Here is an 18384-nt window from a genome sequence, read left to right as displayed (position 1 = left end):
CAGACCCAGCGGCCTGTCCCCGCCCCACAGCCTGGCCCCAGGGCCACCTTTCCACCCACCGGCAGCTCCAGCGCACGTGGTTTCTCTGCTGTGACTCCAGTCAAGCCTTCTGCTTCAGTGCCCACCAGACTGAAGTGGGCGCAGCTTAGCTCTGGCTCCAGAACCTTCTGCAGCTGTCCAGAGCATGCTGACAGTTGCAGCCAGCTTCCAACGACAAAAGACTTACTAGTTTATGTTATTTTATGTGTTGTGTGTCCTTCAAGAGTGGCCTGTCAGCTCCTCTCATTGAAGTTGTGCTTTGGGGCTGGGAGCTTGCCAGAGTTCAACACATGTGAGAATAAGCGTCGGCCTCAAGGGCCTTGATGTTTACTGGTGGGAAAACCCTGGGCTCCAGCCTTTGTCTCGTGACCAGCTTGGGGGGATACAGGTGGCCGGGGTGTCTTCCGAGGCACTCACCGCAGATGGTGTTGAGGAGGACCTGAGCGGATTTCTCCAGGACGACCCTCTGCTCTTTCCTTTGTCGTTGCCCGGCCAGGGGCGCTCGGTGTCACAGGTCTGGAGGCAGGTCTAGCTCTGTCGAGATGGCTTGATCTTCAGCACGCCTCAGATTTCTGCGTGTCCACCAGAAGCGCTGCCACCTGGAGGGAGGCTGCGTGTGGGGTCTGTGCCACTGAGGTCAGGAGTAGACCTCTATGTTCTGTGCTCTCCTTGGAGAAACTGCTCTGATGGAGAGGAGGTGCTCAGGAGCATGTCCGTGTCAGCTCGAGTCTCATCAGACTCACCTGTCATTGTCTTTGGAGGCTGCCACCGTGGGCTGGACGTGTGTTCATTTTGCATCCAGGAGGCTTCAGCTGAAGAGTGCGGCCCTTGGCAGGTGTTCCTGAGGCCAGCAGAAGCCACGTTCACCGTATGAGCCTCCCCGGGCTGCCTGACGCCAGGGCCATCTGTCCCTGCTCTAGCTGGAGCGAGGGTGGTCGTCTGGCCAGGTTTTGTCCCCGTGTGTGTGGACACCCGGAGCCGCTGCCTCCGCCCCGCCTCCAGCACCTCGCCTCAGGACTGGCCTCTGCCCTCTGTGCTGTCCCTCGCCTGGGCTGAGACCCCATGTGAGACCCACGTGGGCACCGTCGCTGGAATAGCCACTGGGTCCAGAAGCATGTCTGTAAAATAACCTTTTTTCAGGTCCATGAATCAACTCATCACGTTTTGTTATCTAAAAACTTCATGTTTGAGATTTTACTCAGTAATTCTTGTGTCGGTTTTGAATCAAAAGCAGCATTTGCTGCTGCCTGGTGCATTTCCCATTGTTTCCTCGAGCCTTGCTTGGCAGGAGGCGGGTGCTTAGGTGAAGTCAGTAAGCGGCTGCACTTGGCTGGACCGGTGGTGCTCTCCCTGCCCCCGTCCTGGTGGGCAGCAGTGACCCCGCTGGGCGTGTGAGCTGCCAGTCTGAAGCAGTGCCTGGGGTGGTGCTGCTGGAGTGCTGGCTCTTTCCTTCCCTTCTCGTGGAGTCCCTTCAGGTCCCACAGCCCTGCTGTGCCTCAGTCCTGGGCCTGAGAGTTTGCACTCGGGATGACCCCACGGGCACAGGGAGTGTTTACCCCTTGGCTGTGTCTGGGAAGCCTGTGAGGTGCTTGGTGGCCTGTGGGCACAGCCTGGGGTCATCAGGCCCCTGGCCTGGATGCTGAGGACAGCCCGGGCCTGTCTTGGTTCCTGATGGACCTTGGCATGGTGACTGTGACCTTCTCCCTACTTCCCACTGCCCTGGAGGACAGAAAGTTCCAGCTGATATCCAGGGGAAGGTACTGAATTTGATTACACTTCTGTTAGCTTCCCTGGTGGCTCAGGGGTAAAGAACCTGCCTGTAGTGTAGCAGACACAAGCGACATGGGTTCGATCCCTGGGTCAGGAAGATCCCCTGGAGGAGGGCACAGCAACCTACTCCAGTATTCTTGCCTGGAGAATCCTGGGGACAGAGGAGCCTGGCAGACTATAGTCCATGGGGTCACAAAGAGTAGCGCATGACTGAGCAGCTCAACAGCACCTCTGTTAGGATTGTATGCTTTGTTTATAGGGACAAACCCTTAAGGTACTGGCTGAACCACACAGCTGAGCCCAGCCCTCGGTACCTCTTCCAAGATGGAGAGTTTGTGAGGTGCATCAGGCACACTAGACTTACTGTGAGCCTCAGTGTGTCCACGGAGACGGCAGTTTTCCAGAAGGAACCGGTGTGCCTCGGGCTCCCATTCCAGCTAGAGAGCCCGCACTGCTGGTCACGTTTGTGCCGTCGGCCACATTTAAAAAGGCAGGTTCTCTTAGATAGTCTTTACAAAGCTTGTTAGTCACAGTCTCCTAGTGTTTCATTGATTCTGTGCATTGGGTTAATTCCTTCATATTTGTGTACCTTGCCAGAAGTGAAAATGAAGCCTGCCCGTCCCAGCTGGGGTGCAGCTCTGGAGCTGGCATGTGGTGTGTCCTCTGGGGTGACGTGCCTGAGCCAGCCTTCCCTGGCTGGGCCTGCCCTGCCAGGACGGTCCAGGCTCCTGCCTTCCTTGCCATCCGCTGCCTCACTTCTCTGTGCTCATCACGTTCAGGTCACAGGATGCTCCGTCTGGGTGTGTTTCTTACTTGTTTGGCTTTTGGGCCTCTTAAGATGCGCGTCTGTCTCCATCAGCTTTTCGCTTGTGGTTGAGCTGCCGCACTCCGCACGCTGTTGGTTACTGTGCCCGCCTGTCCAGCCTTTCTTGGTGCACTTCCCATAGGACTCTGGCTTCTTTATAGCTCTCTGCATCTCTTCCCTATATTAATGGAGAGAGAAGATTTTTCTCTAGCCTTTCTGAACAAACATAGTTTGAGCAAACTCAGGGAGATGGTGAAGGACAGGGAAGCCTGGCGTGCTTCATTTCAGGGGGTTGCAAAGAGTCAGACATGACTGAGAGACTGAAAGACAGCAATGTACATATAAGAAACAGCTTTGGCCACACTCCTTTACCTGTTTAAATTCATAAAATTAGGTGTTCAGTTGTCTTCAGCCTCCTTTTGTGTTACCGTGTTGATGTACTTCCTACCACTTATCTGTGTGTGTTGTTGCAGTCTCGATTTCCCCCAGTTTCAGCTTATTCTTAGTGGCTGTACTTATGTTTGCATGGACACAGCGTGGCCAGTAACAGTCCCTACAGGCCAGCTTCCCTGCCTTTTCTTCCTACACAGACAGCCGCCTTTTCAGATGTAGCAGAGGATCACAGCCCATGTTGACAGCCTTCTTCCTGTTCCAGGATGTGGAGCCAAGTGCTCTCCTGGTTCTTTTAAAGGGCAGGACTGTTAGAAACAAATCTGGGTGCTCTGAGTTCGTTCTGTGTTGCTCCACAACAGTCTGGCGATGAGTAGGCCCATGATGTCACTACTGGAACACTTTAGGCTCGGACCGGAAAGGCTTTTCTTTTTAATGGTTGTGGGCACAACCTTTGTGTATTTCCGATTTAGCTTTGACACTATCTAAAACTCCGTCCTCAGTGGCCGTCTAAATCTTTAACTGTGTCTGTCCACCTCTCGTAAGCACTTTATGTGTCTCACTGGTGACAGTTGTGTTGGTTACCGTATTCCTGTCCAAAACCATGTTAGTGGCAGCACGGGTTCATGGTGCCAGCCACAGCTGTATGGGTCGGCTTGCTGTAGCATAGTCCTGCCAGCCTTTGGTGTCTCTGTGTGTTGTAAACATACTTAGTCATCCTTCTTATCTAATAATTCATCCCCCAAGCCTCTCCCCATAGTTAAAAATGTGTGCTGTGGTGTCTGGGGCTCTTGCTTGTATTTAAGACACACATTTTCACAACTCTGAGCTACTTGAGTTTTTTGGTGCCTATTCTTTTGTTAAAAAGCAGTCTTGATGGTTTATGGATTCAAATGAGATCTTATATATAAATTTATGTAGTCATTTGTGTGATACAGCTACTTTTATAACAGCTTATTGAGATATAGTTCATATACTGTATAATCCCCCCATTTAAAAAGTGTGTTATTCAGTGGTTTTAGTGTATTTATGAGGTTTTATGTCCCCACTTTCCAATTCCAGGACATCCTCATCATTCCAGAAAGAAACCCCCGACCCATTAGCAGCCACTGTGTTCTCCCCACCTGCCAGCGCCTGAGCCACCAGTTTTCCTTTCTTTGTAGCTCTGCCTCGCCTGGACAGTTCATACAGGTGGAATCGCACAATGTGTGGCTTTTGTGTCAGGCCCTTTGCACATCCCATAGTGTTTGCATGTTCATCTGTTTTGTAGAATATATCAGTACTTCCTTTTTATGGCTGAGTATTCAGTTTTTTTATAGCTGCAGTGCATTTTGTTTATTCATTTATCTGTTGATTGTCCTTTCCAACCCTTTTAGTTATCTCTAACAGTGCTGTGAAGATGCTTGTACAAGATTTGTGTGGGCTTGTGTTTTCATTTCTAGGAGTAGGATTGCTCGGCTATATGGTACCTGTTTCCTTTTGAGGAACTGCTGCATGTTTTCCGACGTGGTTGCCCCATTTGACATCCCACCAGCAGTGTGAGGGTTCCAGTTTCTGTGCGTCCCCATCAACCCTTGTTACTATCTTTTTGATCCTGGTATGTGTGAAGTGGAATCTCACCATGGCTTTGACTTGTATTTCTGTAGTAGCTAATGATGTTGAGCCTCTTTTCAGGTACTTTTTGGCCATTTGTATGGTTTTTTTCTTGGAGAAGTGTTTACTCAGATTTGTTGACTGTTTTTAAATTGTGTTTTGTTTCATTTTTAATTGAATTGCTTGAGTTCTTTATACAGTCTGAAGACGAGTCCCTTATCAGATGATTTGTAAATATTTCCTCCCATTCTTTGGGTTGTTCTTGCAGTTTGTTGCTGGTGCCTTTGAAGCAGAGAAGTTTTACGTTTTGATGAAGTCCCTTTGATCTGTTTCTCCTTTTGTTCCTATGCTTTTGGTTTCATATCTAAGAAACCATTGCCAAGATCATAAAGATTTACTCCTATATTTTCTTCTAAGAGTTTTTTAGTTTAATTTCTTACATGTAGATCTTTGATCCATTTGAGTTAAATTTTGATGTGGGAAAGGCAGCCACCTTCGTTTTTCTGCGTGTGGATATCCAGTACCATTGGCAGAAAAAGGCTTTTTCCCCTTGAAGGGTCTTGGCACCCTTGTCAAAGATTATATTCACCAGTGTGTGTGTCATTATACAGTACCACACTGTCTTGATTACTATAGCTTTGTAATGAATTTGGAAATCAGGTAGTGTGAGCCCTCCAGTTTTGTTCTTCTTTTTGAGATTGTTTGGCTATTCTGGATTCCTTGAATTGCCATAAGAATTTTAGAATCATCTTGTCAGTTTCTGCAAGGAAGCCAGCTTCTTTTAATAGGGATTGCAAATTTTTAAAACTTGTTAGGTTTTTTAATTTGTTTAAATAGCTATAAAACGTACAATTCTTTAATTGATTTGGAGGTAACTTGGGTGTGCAGTGAGCATTTTGGCTCTAAATCAGTTACTTTTTCAAGTTGTTAAGCATTATTCCACTACTGTTCTTTTTGAGCAGCTTATTTCTTCTTTATCAGCTGTACCTTTCGTGTGCAGTTGGCAGTTCTTGGACTCTTCTTACCATTCGGTTACTCTCTGTATTCCGGGACTGCTTAGGTACCTGATCTGTTTAGCTGTGGGACAGTCTGAAGCTGGTCTTTTTGTTCAAGCCCTGGGTGCCTTCTGTGCATCTCGCCTTATATCACATGTGGGTGGGTGAGCAGGGGAGGGGTTCTGGGATGGGAGACCCTGAAGTCACAGGTTTGGACCAGCTTGCTCTGTGACAGGCCACAGAAGGTGTTTAGGCCAGCCCCTGTGGTGGGAAGGCCAGCTGAGCAGGGCTGGGGGCGTTGGAGGCGTACGTGGTGCTGAGGGAGAGGGTGAGGGTGGGTTGGTGCTGGGTGTAGGGGTCTGTGGGCGCGCAGACAGGGCAGGGCGAGGTTTGAGCAGGAGGAGACTTTGGAGTAGATGCTACGGCCTGGGCTGCACGTCCGAATATCGGACGGCCTACCTGTGCTTGGCAGTGGCTCAGCAACATCTAGACTTGAGTTCATACGTTCAGAAAAGTGAGCCACCTTGAATCTTACCTCTTTTTTTCCTGTGTCCCCCAGTATGACACGGTTCCCATTCAGTCCAGCGTGGTGTTATGCTCCTGCCCATCCCCATCAATGGTGAGGACCCAGACTGAGTCCAGCACGGCCCCCGGTGTTCCCAGCGGGGGGAGCAGGCAGGGCCCTGCCATGGACGGCACCGCGGCCCAGCCCCGGGCAAGCGCCAGCGCTCTGCAACATACTGCGCAGCCCCCGCAGCCTCGGAAGAAACGGCCTGAGGACTTCAAATTCGGGAAGATTCTCGGTGAAGGCTCGTTTTCAACAGTGAGTACATGCCGCTGTCGTTTATTGGACAAGGGTGTTCTCCTTGGGAGCATTGGCCTTTCTCGGAACGCGGAGCTGGGTGCTGAGATGCTGTGGTGGCGCTCCACCCCAGGGGAGCGTCTCGGGCCCCTTGGGGATTCGCCAAGCACAGGTGATTTGGGGCTGGCTGCCGCCAGGCAGATCAGGTAGTTAAAATATCTAAGCTGTGATTTTTGTAGGTGAAAGCTTTAAAAGGTATTTCATGATCTTGTTTTTAATTTTCAAAACAATCCATTGAAATTTTATTCTCGTCAGGCATCAGCAAGTGACATTTCATATCATTGTGTCCTATTGGCAAGAGCCTGGGAGTTTTCTCTTCCTTAGATTGAACATCAGTATTGGTGTCAGTGTCTGTTCTTAGTTGTTGGGAAATATTCAGTTCAGTTCAGTCGCTCAGTCGTGTCCCACTCTTTGTGACCCCATGAACTGCAGCACGCCAGGCCTCCCTGTGCATCACCAACTCTTGGATTTACTCAAATCCATGTCCATCGAGTCGGTGACGCCATCCAACTATCTCATCCTCTGTCGTCCCCTTCTCCTCCCACCTTCAATCTTCTCCAGCATCAGTCTTTTCAAACGGCAAACATTGAACAACCTTTATGATTTCTGTTGTTTTTAAAACGTGTGTTAAAAAGTACACACTTGATGCTTTTTCGAGTTGCAACGCACGATCTGCTAGCTTCCAGATCTTTGTGTCCTCAGTTTCATGAACAGAAGCATTATCACAGCACTGTCCAGTCACACTCGCAGTACCTTCTTTTTGTTTCCTGAGAGAATTGACCTGTCTTGTCGTATTTTTCCTCTCCAAGCAAAGATATGAAGGTGCAAAGCTGACGTTTGCTGAGGAGGAGGCCTCATGAGCCATGGCGGGGCCGGAGGCTCGCTGCAGGTACAGGGAGGCCAGAACTGCGGTCCCCCGGCTGGTATGGGGTCTCGTCTCTTGTGCCTTCAGGAGAGACAGGCCCCTGCCATCTGCCCTGGTCTCCTCAAGGCAGCAGAGATCCTGAATAATGAGACTCTCCTGCCTGGCCTTTCTGTGAAGAAACCTTGTGTGAAATTTGTTTTCCTTTTCTCTTTTTCCATTTATGAAATTTTTTTTTTTTTTAATATTTGATATTGGGAAATTTTTACGAAATGTTTAGGTGTGATCAAGGTATTGTGGTTATGCTTTTTTTTTTTAATCTTTCAGATATACAGTAAAATATTTACTGCCAAGTTGTAATGGCTAAGGCTGACATTAAACAGATGAGGAAGTATAACTCTCTCCCAGGGAGGGACTTTTTTTTTTTCTAATGTAGGAGAAATATACTACTACTCAACCTCTACTGGAAGGTTGGCAACCCTGAGAACTCCTTTCTTAATGTAGCATGTTATGGACGTATTCCTGCTTCTAAAGGAATGAGAAGCAGACATTTCCACATGCAACATTTATGAAATATTTCAAAATACAAAGAACGTGACATACTACAGCTCACTCATGTTGCCAGTATCATTTTAATTGTTAACTTTTGTTCCATTTACATTTTTAATTTAGGATTTTTTATTGGCAGTATTTAAGTTATGAAAGAATTGGGTCCTCGTGATAAAAACCTTCAACTCTGAGGATAAGCCCAGTAGATCTGGTACTCACAGGTCTTTTGAGAAAGAGAAAAACTGTCTTGGAAAGAACCTTGGGTGTTCTGTAGTTACTTGCACGAGTCCAGTAAAAGAAGCAGTGTTCTCTCCTTCTCTCAGCTGTCCCTCACAGGATGTTTATGTTGCCTGGAAAATGAGGACATGTTTGTGACATCCCCCCAGTGTCCCTGGGTTTCCACTATGGGTGAAAGTGCGTGCCATCTGTTCTGGATGCAGAGAAGCCCTAGTTGGTCTGGTCTTCCCTGTGCCCAGGAAAGCCCGAGAGCCCGCAGGCTCTTTTTTGGTGTTGCTGGGAGTCCTGCAGCCTGGGGTCTCCGATTACATGTGCTCCGCGCAGGTCTCTCCCACCCCTTTTGCAGCAGGTCTCCAGGGCGGGAGTGGAGAAGAGGCGGCTCCCAGATTGGATCCTGGATCCCTCCCTGGGATGCAGCTGGTCCTGGAGAGGGGAAGCCTGGTCCGCTGCCCACAGCTCCCTGAGGGTGCTCCTGCCGTCAGCTTGGGCAGTGTGGACGGACATAGGAAACCTGCTTGGAATGTGCAGAGTTCACAGGACAGAAGGATGACACCGCGTCTCCTCCAGACAGGGTTCCGTTAACTGTTAGCCCTCGAGCCGCGCCCTTCCTCTGTTTCTCCTTACCGGGCCAGTGTGTGCTGCTGCCAGCCTTGCATCAGTCCATCACCTCAAGGAGGCCAGCCCGTCCCTAGCCCCTCTCCTTACCCTCTGGCACCCGAGGGCAGTCCAGGGTCCCTCTTCCACAGAGATCCTTCCGATCTTTCCGCCTGAGCACATGTAATCCAACCTTGGTCTTACTGACTGCAGAGCGTCATGCAGTGCCCAGGGTCACTTGTGATGAACTTGAGGGATTCTGTAATGGGATAGAACTCAACAGCCCTGGAGTAGGCAGGTTTTCATCTGCTTGTGGGTCTTCGGCTGTTCCCTGCAGGTGTCATAGGAGAGGAATTGGCACCGGCTGGTGGTGGTGGGGTGCCTCAGCTCACTCCGGGGGGGCGCCATCAGGCACTGGAAAGTTGTTGCTCAGATGGTGCCCAGGTGTGTGTAGAAAGGTCTCTTCCCTGTCGTGTGGGGCCCTACCGGTGCTCTGTCCCCAGGGTTTAGGGTCAGTTGAGGGTCAGGCTGTGCCAGGAGGGGACACAGCCAGGAGGTGGTGCCCACACGCTGGAGGTGGCTCTGCCTCCATTTCCCACGCCCTCCAGGCAGGCATGGGATTTATTGCATCTGCGGGGGGCATCCAATGAATTGGATGGTAACCGTTATTGGTAAAAGCCCAAATTCAGGGTGGCCTTTTGCAGTGAACATGTACCAGGGACATATCCATAGAGTTATTTTTTGAAGGAATTCCCAGTACCCGCTTTGTGGAGGTTTTACTTGCTGCTGCTTCCCACAGTTTGTGAGGGTTACGCTAGCGCTAAGGAGTTTGCGAATATGTATTTCACTGCATCGAGGAACATTGGCAGATGTTGAGGGCCCTTCTGGAAACACGTGCAGAATGTCTGTTTCCTTTGCCTGTGAGAACACGTTATCCTGGTCACTGGCTGCGTTTGTCCACACGGGGCCAAGAGCATGTCAGGAGGGGCCTCAGGGGTGGGGCAGTCCTTGTGGTTGGTCGCAGGGTGACTCGCGAGACTCTGCCCTAGTTACATTCGGTGTTTTTTCTCTTCTTTTTCCCCCTTTTCTTCCCAAACCAGGTTGTCCTGGCCCGAGAACTGGCAACCTCAAGGGAATATGCTAGTAAGTAACTAACTCCAGCGAGCTAGGCTGCTCAGTGTCTAGGAAGCAGGAACAGTGCCCTGGGCGCCCCGCCCCTGGAGGGCTCTGCGCTGGTCTCGGGGGACAGGACACTATTGGTCTTAGAGATCCCAAAGCTGGTGGGTGTGTTTTGTGAAACACTTTAATTGGTGTTTGATACTTTATGTGTTGTGTCTTTAGTGTTTTCTTACCATTTCCAATTGCAGTAACTTGCTTCTCTCTTAAGTTAAAATTCTAGAGAAACGCCACATTATCAAAGAAAACAAAGTCCCATATGTAACCAGAGAGCGAGACGTGATGTCGCGGCTGGATCATCCCTTCTTTGTTAAACTTTACTTCACGTTTCAGGATGATGAAAAGCTGTGTATCCTTTGAACAGTCAAAGCCTCTGAAATGCCATGCCAGCGATTGCTTGTTTGGGAACCATGACCCGATTTTGTTTTCAGAAGTAGCCCCTTGCCCGGAAAGGAAAGGGTCGCATATTCTAGATACAGATGAATATACATCACTTGCTTTGGGACCCCTGGAATTGCAGACAGTCACTCAAGTTGAACATTGCTTCAAGGGAGATCATCGCAGCCACTTTTGAGGTTTTCTTTGGTAAGCTTCGTAGCTCAAGAACTGTTTCAATGCTGACGTTGCTAGACCGTTATTGAAAGGCATTTCCCCTGCTCCTTTTGACCAGCGTCTGTGCAGCGTCTTTCGGGTGTCGCATCCTGTGCACAGAGCAGGGGCGTGAGCGAGAAGGGTCGTGGGCGTCCAGGGCTCCTCAGAGGTGGGCACTCTACCCTCCCTGGCCTGGGGCTCTGGGGTTTGGTTGGAAGGGGCATCTTTCCAAGGCTCAGCTGCCAGGTGAGAAGCTCAGGGAGCGACCTCCAGAAACCCAGAACCTTTCTCCCTGCCTCTGGGGCTGTCCTCCCGAGCCAGGTCCTCTCCAGCCCTCCATCATTCTCCCCCTGGCCCCTCCCTCCAGGGCTGTGCTCCCTGTTTCTCCAGCTGCTTCTCCGGCAGGGATGGCACACCCTGCTGATTCTTCACTTTATTTCAGGGCATCCCCTGAACTTGTTCCCTGACGTGTCCTTTAATCCCTGAGCACTGTCATTTTTCTTGCTCCTTTGCTCGGGGTTGAGGGGCCCTGTCTATGCCGTCAGCTTGTCTGTCGTTTCCCGGGCAGCCGGGCTGGCCGGTGCTCCCTGCTCCCAGCGTCTCTCCTGCAGCTGTTCTTCCAAACCCAGCCTTCCCTGGCCCCTGGCTGCCCAGAGACACTGTCTGAGCCCCAGCAGACGCTCTTGGCTGCAGCTCAATGGGGGAGGTCACTCAGGTTTAAACTTTGTTCAGGCTCAAACTTCAGTTGTGCATCTGCTCTCTTCCTTCTGCACTTGGGTTGCCAGAGCCCCTTCCCCACGCCCCCCCACGTCGGGGGGCCTGCCCCAAACCCCCTCCCCTCCCGCCCTCCACTCTCCACCTTCTGGGTTAAAACTTGTCTCGATCCTGTTCCCCCTTTCACACAACTTTCTGCCTCCTTCAGCCATCAGTTGAATGCTCTCTTTGGTTCATTGAGAAGGCCTTGTTGAGTGCCGGGGTGGGAACACGCTGGTGTGTGAGGTGAGGGCTCTGCCCTCAGGGGGCTTGCGTTTCCCCACGGAGTTAGATCTACATGGATGATTCCTGGCTGTGTGTTGGACTTAGGCCGGTGGGAGGTGGAAGTGTTGGAGCTGCTGTTTTAGTGGTCGGAGGAGAGGACGTCAGCCAGAGGCCTGGACAGAGCAGGGGCAGGTGTGGGTGGATTGGGGGTGCTGGGCCTAAGAAACTGGAGTCACAGCAAGAGTTCTGGGTTTTCTTCTGAGTGTGGTGCAGAGCCCCGCAGGGTCTGGGGAAGCCGTCACGTGCTCTCACCCGGGCTGCTGTTGGGAGGAGGCTGTTGGGAGGGGGCTGGGAGGCCAGGGCCTCGGAGCCTGTGCACATTCGCTTCTGCACCTGACATGTGTGCTGGTGCCTGCTGCTTGAGACCCCGAGGTCAGGTTGGTGTGCAGACTGGGGGGCGGAGGGCCGGAGCGGGCCCAGCAGGGCAGAGCTCCAGGGGATGGAGACGGCAGATCCCAGGGCCACGGCCAGCTGGTTCCGGTGAGGGTGCTGGCTGCCCCGCGGGTCTCGAGAGGGGCGAGCAGGCCCAACTGGTTTTCCCGGTGTTGCGCTCTCAAGGGGACCGGTGAAGGGGCCCAGTGACCACGGCCTGTGGGGCGGGGAGTCCTGCGGACGTGTTTCCGGGGTCGCAGCGGGGGCGCCTCTGCCAGGCATTAGCATCTCCCGCCCCGCCTGTGTGCTTCCAGGGGCCTCCTGGGGACAGTGGAACGCCCCTCAGCCCGCTCTGGGTCTCACCTCTGAGGCCGCCTTGACCCCTTGCGTCTCGTGCTCCTCTCTGAGGCGGTTTTCTGGAGTCCCAGGTCTGGGCTTCCAGCAGGGCCCCTGGAGAATGCATCTTGTTGGCTGGGAGGCTCTGGCAGGTCGCACACACTGGTGGCGCCTTCTCCCAGGGTCGTGAGGAGCCGGAGCAGACCCTCAGGCTGGGTGAGTGAGGTTGCTGTCTGATTTCAGACGGGATTGGCCAGAGTAATGCAGGCGGAGGGGACTCTAGGTTTTTGTCCAGCAGTGTCTGTTGCTCTTGACCTTTTCAGACCACTTTGAAAGCCTGTGGAGTTGACAGGGGCTCACTCAGCTCTGACAGGAGCGAGAGCCCGGGGACTTGCACCCTCCTCAGAGTCTTTGGTGGCGCACAGTGTGTTGACAGAGAAAGCACAGGAGACACCCTGCCTGAAGCAGAGCCCCAGCACACACAGCATCCTCCCTGTGGCCGTGCTGTGCCTGCCGGGGAGAACGGTGCCTCCTGCAACTGCAGGGGTAACCCCCGCCCCGGGACAGACGAGGCACAGCCAGGAGACACCCCTGCCACAGCCTGAGAGCAGGCAGGTTGGTCCGCGAGGGGACTCCTGGGCTCTGGCAGCCTTTTTGCCCTCTGGAGGTTCAGCTTGACCAACTCATTCCCTTCTCCCAAGAGAGGCTGAACTCAGAGCAGCCCGCCCTCTTTCCCTGGGTGCGGGGCAGGCTGGGCACTGGAGCCAGACGGCCAGGGTGCCTTTCCTCCAGCAGGGGTGAAGCTGGAGGGGCTTCAGGGCTGTTGCCAGGCCAGCCTGCGTTCTTCCTCCGCCACCCCCTGCTCACCCTTGGTGTCCTCTTCCCGCGTGGGGACAGGAATGGCACACTAGACCTCAGGAAGCTATGCTCCAGGCTGTGTGCCCTTGGGTCAGTTGCTTAACCTCTCTGGGCTGGGTTCACCTGCAGAATGCAGGCATTGGGCTCAGCAGTCTCTCCGGCTCTGCCACGGGCCTGTGTTCCTCACCCCAGGAATTCACCTGTTCCTGGTGAGAGAGCAGCCTCATCTCCTGCCCTGAGGCCTTTGCTGTGCTGGGGAGGAGGAGTGGAGCAGTGAGGGCTGAGAATATTCCCTGGGGAATGAGGAACGTGTGTGGGCAGAGAGAACACGGACTTGGAGCTGTGATCCTCAGCATCTGTCGTGTTCAGAATTGTCGGTCACTAGCTCCCTGGCTGGGCAGAGAACTCAGAGTATCCTTCACACAGGAAGCAGGAACTTGGGGAGTGGGCGGATAAGGGGCAAAACCTGTGAAGCCGGAAGAGGCCCCATGGCCATGGCCGAGCCTCTCATGGGGGCTGCTGGTCTCTGGGAGACCACGCTCCTGAGCCGGGGAGGCGCCGTGGCCAGTCCAGGGCCGGTGGGACCTCTGCTCAGAGTTGGCTGGGCCGGAGTCTGCAGGCTGCTGGCGAGGCTGGCCACGGTTGCCGGCCTTCCCCGAGGGGGGGTCGGAGCGGGGTGAGGAGGGAGGGGGCCCTGGCTGAGGCCCTTTGCTTTCCCTGGAAGTAAGGTTGGTTTTCTGCTTCAGCTGCCTGTTACACGTTGTTCTAGTTGGAAGGGCTTGGGTGGCCACGGAGGGGGCTCAGTCAGAAACAGTTTCGAGCATCTTCGGTTGCTGGTCTCTTCCCTCCTGACCTTGTCCTCCCTGCACCGCAGTGTCAGGTACCTTCCTCCGTGGGCGATGTCGGGCCTTGGCAAACAGAAACCAGATGGAACACCTTGACCACAGGGCAGCCCCGCCCCTCCGGCGCCATTGCTCAGGGTGGCTGAGGCCTTGGATCACCCCGTTCCTGGCAGCCTCTAGTTTCCAGTAAGAGGTGCCGTGTTCCATGCTTCCAGGAGGAAGCAGTTCTATGGGATCCGTCGCTTGTTTCAGCCATTAGTCTGCTTTGAAAAAGGGAGAAGAGAAGCAAAACAGAGCTCACTGCGGTGTCCGAGGGAAGAGAGGGGCCCTCGAGTCCCCCGGGGGGCCAATAGAGAGTCAGAGTTAGCGAGACAGTGTTTCTCCCACAAAACTTCTCAGTTCACACATGCCGGGAGCCTTCTTTTGAGGAGCCTTTCCGTGACTTGGCTCCGCACAGCCCGAGGTGCAAGGCTGGCGCAGGCTGTGAGGTTGGAAGCTCTGCTCACATCTCCAGCGGCTCCCTGCATGGAGCCCATGGGGGTCTTCTGGGGACAGGCGTCTGGAAGGGGCACTTGGCCAAGAGGCCTGTGTTTCTATGCTGTTGGTGAGAACCCCCAGGGGGCCTGTCTTAGAGACAGGCCAGGGGATCCCTCCAGACCCAGCTCCGCAGGTCTGTGGGGGGCCTGGCTGGGGGCGGGGCAGCTATCTCTGGCCACAGGTATCTTCAATTTTCATTAATTTAAAAAAATTGCTACTGCTAAGATTAGTTTAAAAGAATGACTTTTGTTGTCTTCCTTAACCATGCAATGTTTAGATTTTGGCCTTAGTTACGCCAAAAACGGAGAACTACTTAAATACATTCGGAAAATCGGTTCATTCGATGAGACGTGCACCCGGTTTTACACGGCCGAGATGGTGTCTGCTCTGGAGTACTTGCACGGCAAGGGCATCATTCACAGGTACTGAGCTGGGGGCTGCCGGCTGCTCCCCGAGGCCTGGGGTCAGCTCTGGTCTCCTTCCTGGAGGGTGGGCTGCCTCCCTGTGAAAACTAAGAAGTGTGCACGTCTCCCTGACGCTGAGAGACCGTGGACCTGAAATACCAGGTGGAACTGGTCAGGTGTCTTTTTCGTCAGGCTAATGATTCTCAGCCATCTTGGCTGCTGCTTTTATTTTGTCAGATTCTGTATGTGCTTACTTCTGGTCTCATTTTCCAATAGTCAAATTGAAAGTATTTATTTGAGCTTTTTTTTTCCCCTTAGAAGTTTGTTTTTTTTTTTGGTGGTAGTGGTAGTAAAATACACAGAACATAAAAATTTATCGTTTAATCATTTTCCCTCTCCCTGTTTTATTGAGAAGTAGTTGACATCCCTCAGTTTAAGGTGTGCGTTGTGATGGTTTGATTCACATTTATTGTGTAATGATACCACAGAAAGTTTAAAGGCTCTTCATAAACATGAGAGGTTATACTTAACTTAAAAGTTTATTAAAATGATAGATGCAGTTATGAAATGATTGATTCGAAATGTCCTCACTGGATGCAGTTGATATTTTTGAGTGCTAACTTTAGACTTGTATTTTTGGTTGTTAATCTATAAAGATTATAGGTATTAACCAGTTCATTTTGTTTTTAGCTAAATTTGGAGTATGTAATGTTACTGTTTCAAATATTTCATCTCAAGTGTGAAAAATCTGCTTTCACAGGGACCTGAAACCAGAAAATATTTTGTTAAATGAAGACATGCACATCCAGATCACAGATTTTGGAACAGCGAAAGTATTATCCCCAGAGAGTAAACAAGGTGTGTGTTTCATTTCCTGCAGACTCTGCTCTGTGCTTCAGATCAAAACCCTCTTAGGTGGAGTGCCTGGTGCTTGTCATTAGTGAAGTTGTTTGTAGTACTTTTATTATTGTAAAGACGCTGCTTGAGTGTTCAGCAGGGAAGCCCTTGCCTTGGGGCAGCTCTATCAGAGGGCCTGGTTGGTGAGTGCCTGGTCTAGTGGGGGCTGGGAGGAGGCTTCCCCAGCATCTGTGGTTGGTTCTCCTGGCCTTGAGTGGTGCTGGGTCCCTAGGCGCTTTCTGCACCTTGTCGCAGGGCCTTGGACGCCTGCCATGGCTCACCCTCCTTAGTCATCTGGAAGGTGCTGGGGTGCCTCATTTGTTCTGATCTCCCATGCAGGGGTGTGGGCTCAGTGTGGTCAGCTCCCAGTTTTTCCTTTTGGCACTGTGGGTTCTCCAGGGCGGGGGAAAACACATTGACGATGCCCACTGTCTGCCTGTCTCCTATGTGCAAATGAATGCCAGGGGTGGTGGCCCCAGCACGCTGATCACACGTTCTGTAAGGTCACAGAGTGAGTGGGGCTGGCTTTCCCTACTGGTCCAGTGTGTGTTCATCATTGCAGGCGCTCCTAACCACTGCCCCTCTCTGGTGTTTCCTACCTGGATTATGTGCTGTGACAGTTGCTGACAGCCTACCTGGGTAGAGGAGAGCCTGGGTGTCTTAGCTAGCCAGGGGCTTCTTGGCCAGGGTGGGGGTGCAGGCATCTTTCAGCTCTTCAGGTGTTTGTTGACTGGAAATGGTAAACATCAAGGTATACAGAATGGCAGTTTAACTCTGAAAACTGTTCATGTGTTGGGGTAGAGCGAGAGAACATAAAGTTCTGTGTAGTGAGGTTGCAGGAAGTTCAAGGCCCCTGTGTGAATTAATAAATGACCCTGAAAATGAACCTTGGGTGTGGGGCTAGGTGTGCCATTCGAGCTGCCCTGACCTGAGAAGCTGCTGTAGGGACCCCCACGTAGGGCCTGTGCTTCTGCTGGGGCTCCTGGGTGCCCGTGAGAAAAGGGCCTTGATGGGGGTGGGGACAGACGTGCTGGGGTAGGTAGGGGGTTTGCTGGTGGAAGGGAGATTCAGACAGAAGCCTCTGCTTAGCTGCAGCTGCTCTTTTCATCTGTAGCTTCTTGGCATCTCTGTTTTTTTCCCTTGTGTCTGTTGAAGAAACCACGTCGTTATCTTGCAGAGCTTCCCAGAGTTTGTTGATGGCACCTCTGTGGAGTGCTGTAGCATGCTCCTTTCCCCTCTATGTCTTGAAAGTCGGGGAGTTGGATGTAGCTGCTTGATGACATTCAGGTTCAGTCCTTTCACACCAGCGGCTGGTGTGCGTAGCATGTTCTTCATTTGGGAGCGTGTAACATCCAGTCATCTCTCCCTCTGTGATGTCAGCAGCCCTTTATAGCTGCAATGGCCTAGATCTATCGGTTCATTAGAGAATGCAGAGTGATTGTAGCCCAATTCTTTCATTTTGGAGCTGGAGTTCTTTAAAGAGAAACTTCTCCTTTGCCACTGTTTGGTTAATTAGTGACATTGATTGTAAAGGAAAAACTGGATAAAATGCTCGCTTCTTTCCCCTTTATTTACAGCTTTTGAAAAGTGTGAATTGGTTCACTGTCCTGATGACCAGTTCATCAAAAACATTATTATTGCACCTCACACCGTTCACAGAAGTTAACTTGGATAGATCAGAGATCTGAATGTAGGAGCTAAAACAGTTACACTCTTGGAAGAAGGCATTAGAATAAATCTCCATGACTTTGGGTGAGGTAGTGGTTCTTTAGATACAATACCAAAAGTATAAGCAGAAGAACAAGTTTTAAAACTTTGGTGCTTTGATACATAAAGAAAGTGAAAAAGACAACCCGTGGGGTTGAAGAGGAAAAAAAATTTCAGCTCCTGTATCTGATAAAGGACTTGTACTCAGAATATATGAAGAATTCGTAACAACAACAAAAAAATTTTAATGGGTCTAAATAGACATTTTCTCCAAAGAAGATAAACAAATGGCTGATAAACACATGAGAAGATGCTCAGTACCACTCATTATTAGAGAAATGCAAATCAAAACTACAGTGAGATATCACCTCACACCAGTCAGAGTGACCTTCATCAGGAAGTATACAAACAATAAATGCTGGAGAGGGTGTGGAGAAAAGGAAATGTGCTTGCACTGCTGGTGGGAATGTAAATTGATACAGCCACTAACATGGTATGGAGATTCCTTTAAAAACTAGGAATAACACCACCATATGACCCAGCAATCCCACTCCTAGGCATATACCCTGAGGAAATCAAAATTGAAAAATACACATGTATCCTATTGTTCATTGCAGCACTATTTCAAATAGCTAGAACATGGAAGCAACCTAGATGTCCATCAATAAAGAAGTTGTACATACACACAATGGAATATTACTCAGCCATAAAAAGGAATGCATTTGAGTCTAACGAGGTGGATGAACGTAGAGCCTATTTTACAGAGTGAAGTAAGTCAGAGAGAGAAAGATAGATACTGTATTCAAGTACATATATATGGGATCTAGAAAAATGATACTGAAAAATTTATTTACAGGGCATCAGTGGAGAAACAGACGAGGAGAATAGACTTATGGACATGGGAGAGGGGAGGAGAGGGTGAGATGTATG

General features: G+C 51.1%; 1 protein-coding gene and 1 non-coding gene across 6 annotated transcripts in view; one reads left to right on the top strand and one right to left on the bottom strand.

Moving 5' to 3' along the window:
• PDPK1 (3-phosphoinositide dependent protein kinase 1) overlaps nt 1–18384 on the top strand; it is a 63519-nt gene that overhangs the window by 19920 nt on the left and 25215 nt on the right. For all 5 annotated transcript variants that reach the window (XM_055409269.2, XM_088833079.1, XM_055409268.2 and 2 more), the window contains 5 exons: nt 6152–6415; nt 9797–9839; nt 10084–10221; nt 14724–14868; nt 15611–15708. In XM_055409269.2, coding sequence (XP_055265244.1) covers nt 6152–6415; nt 9797–9839; nt 10084–10221; nt 14724–14868; nt 15611–15708 — 688 coding nt within the window. The remainder of the gene's footprint in view (nt 1–6151; nt 6416–9796; nt 9840–10083; nt 10222–14723; nt 14869–15610; nt 15709–18384) is intronic.
• Nucleotides 7745–7879, bottom strand: LOC129545866 (small nucleolar RNA U109). The gene has a single exon (XR_008683790.1). It is a non-coding gene; the product is annotated as a small nucleolar RNA U109 (small nucleolar RNA).

This window comes from Moschus berezovskii, chromosome 27, assembly GCF_049115385.1.
Source record: "Moschus berezovskii isolate FMDL1 chromosome 27, NW_MosBer_1.0, whole genome shotgun sequence".
Taxonomy (NCBI): Eukaryota; Metazoa; Chordata; class Mammalia; order Artiodactyla; family Moschidae; genus Moschus; species Moschus berezovskii.
The sequence above is the reverse complement of the archived record's forward strand: the minus strand, read 5'-3'. Positions and strand labels throughout refer to the sequence as shown.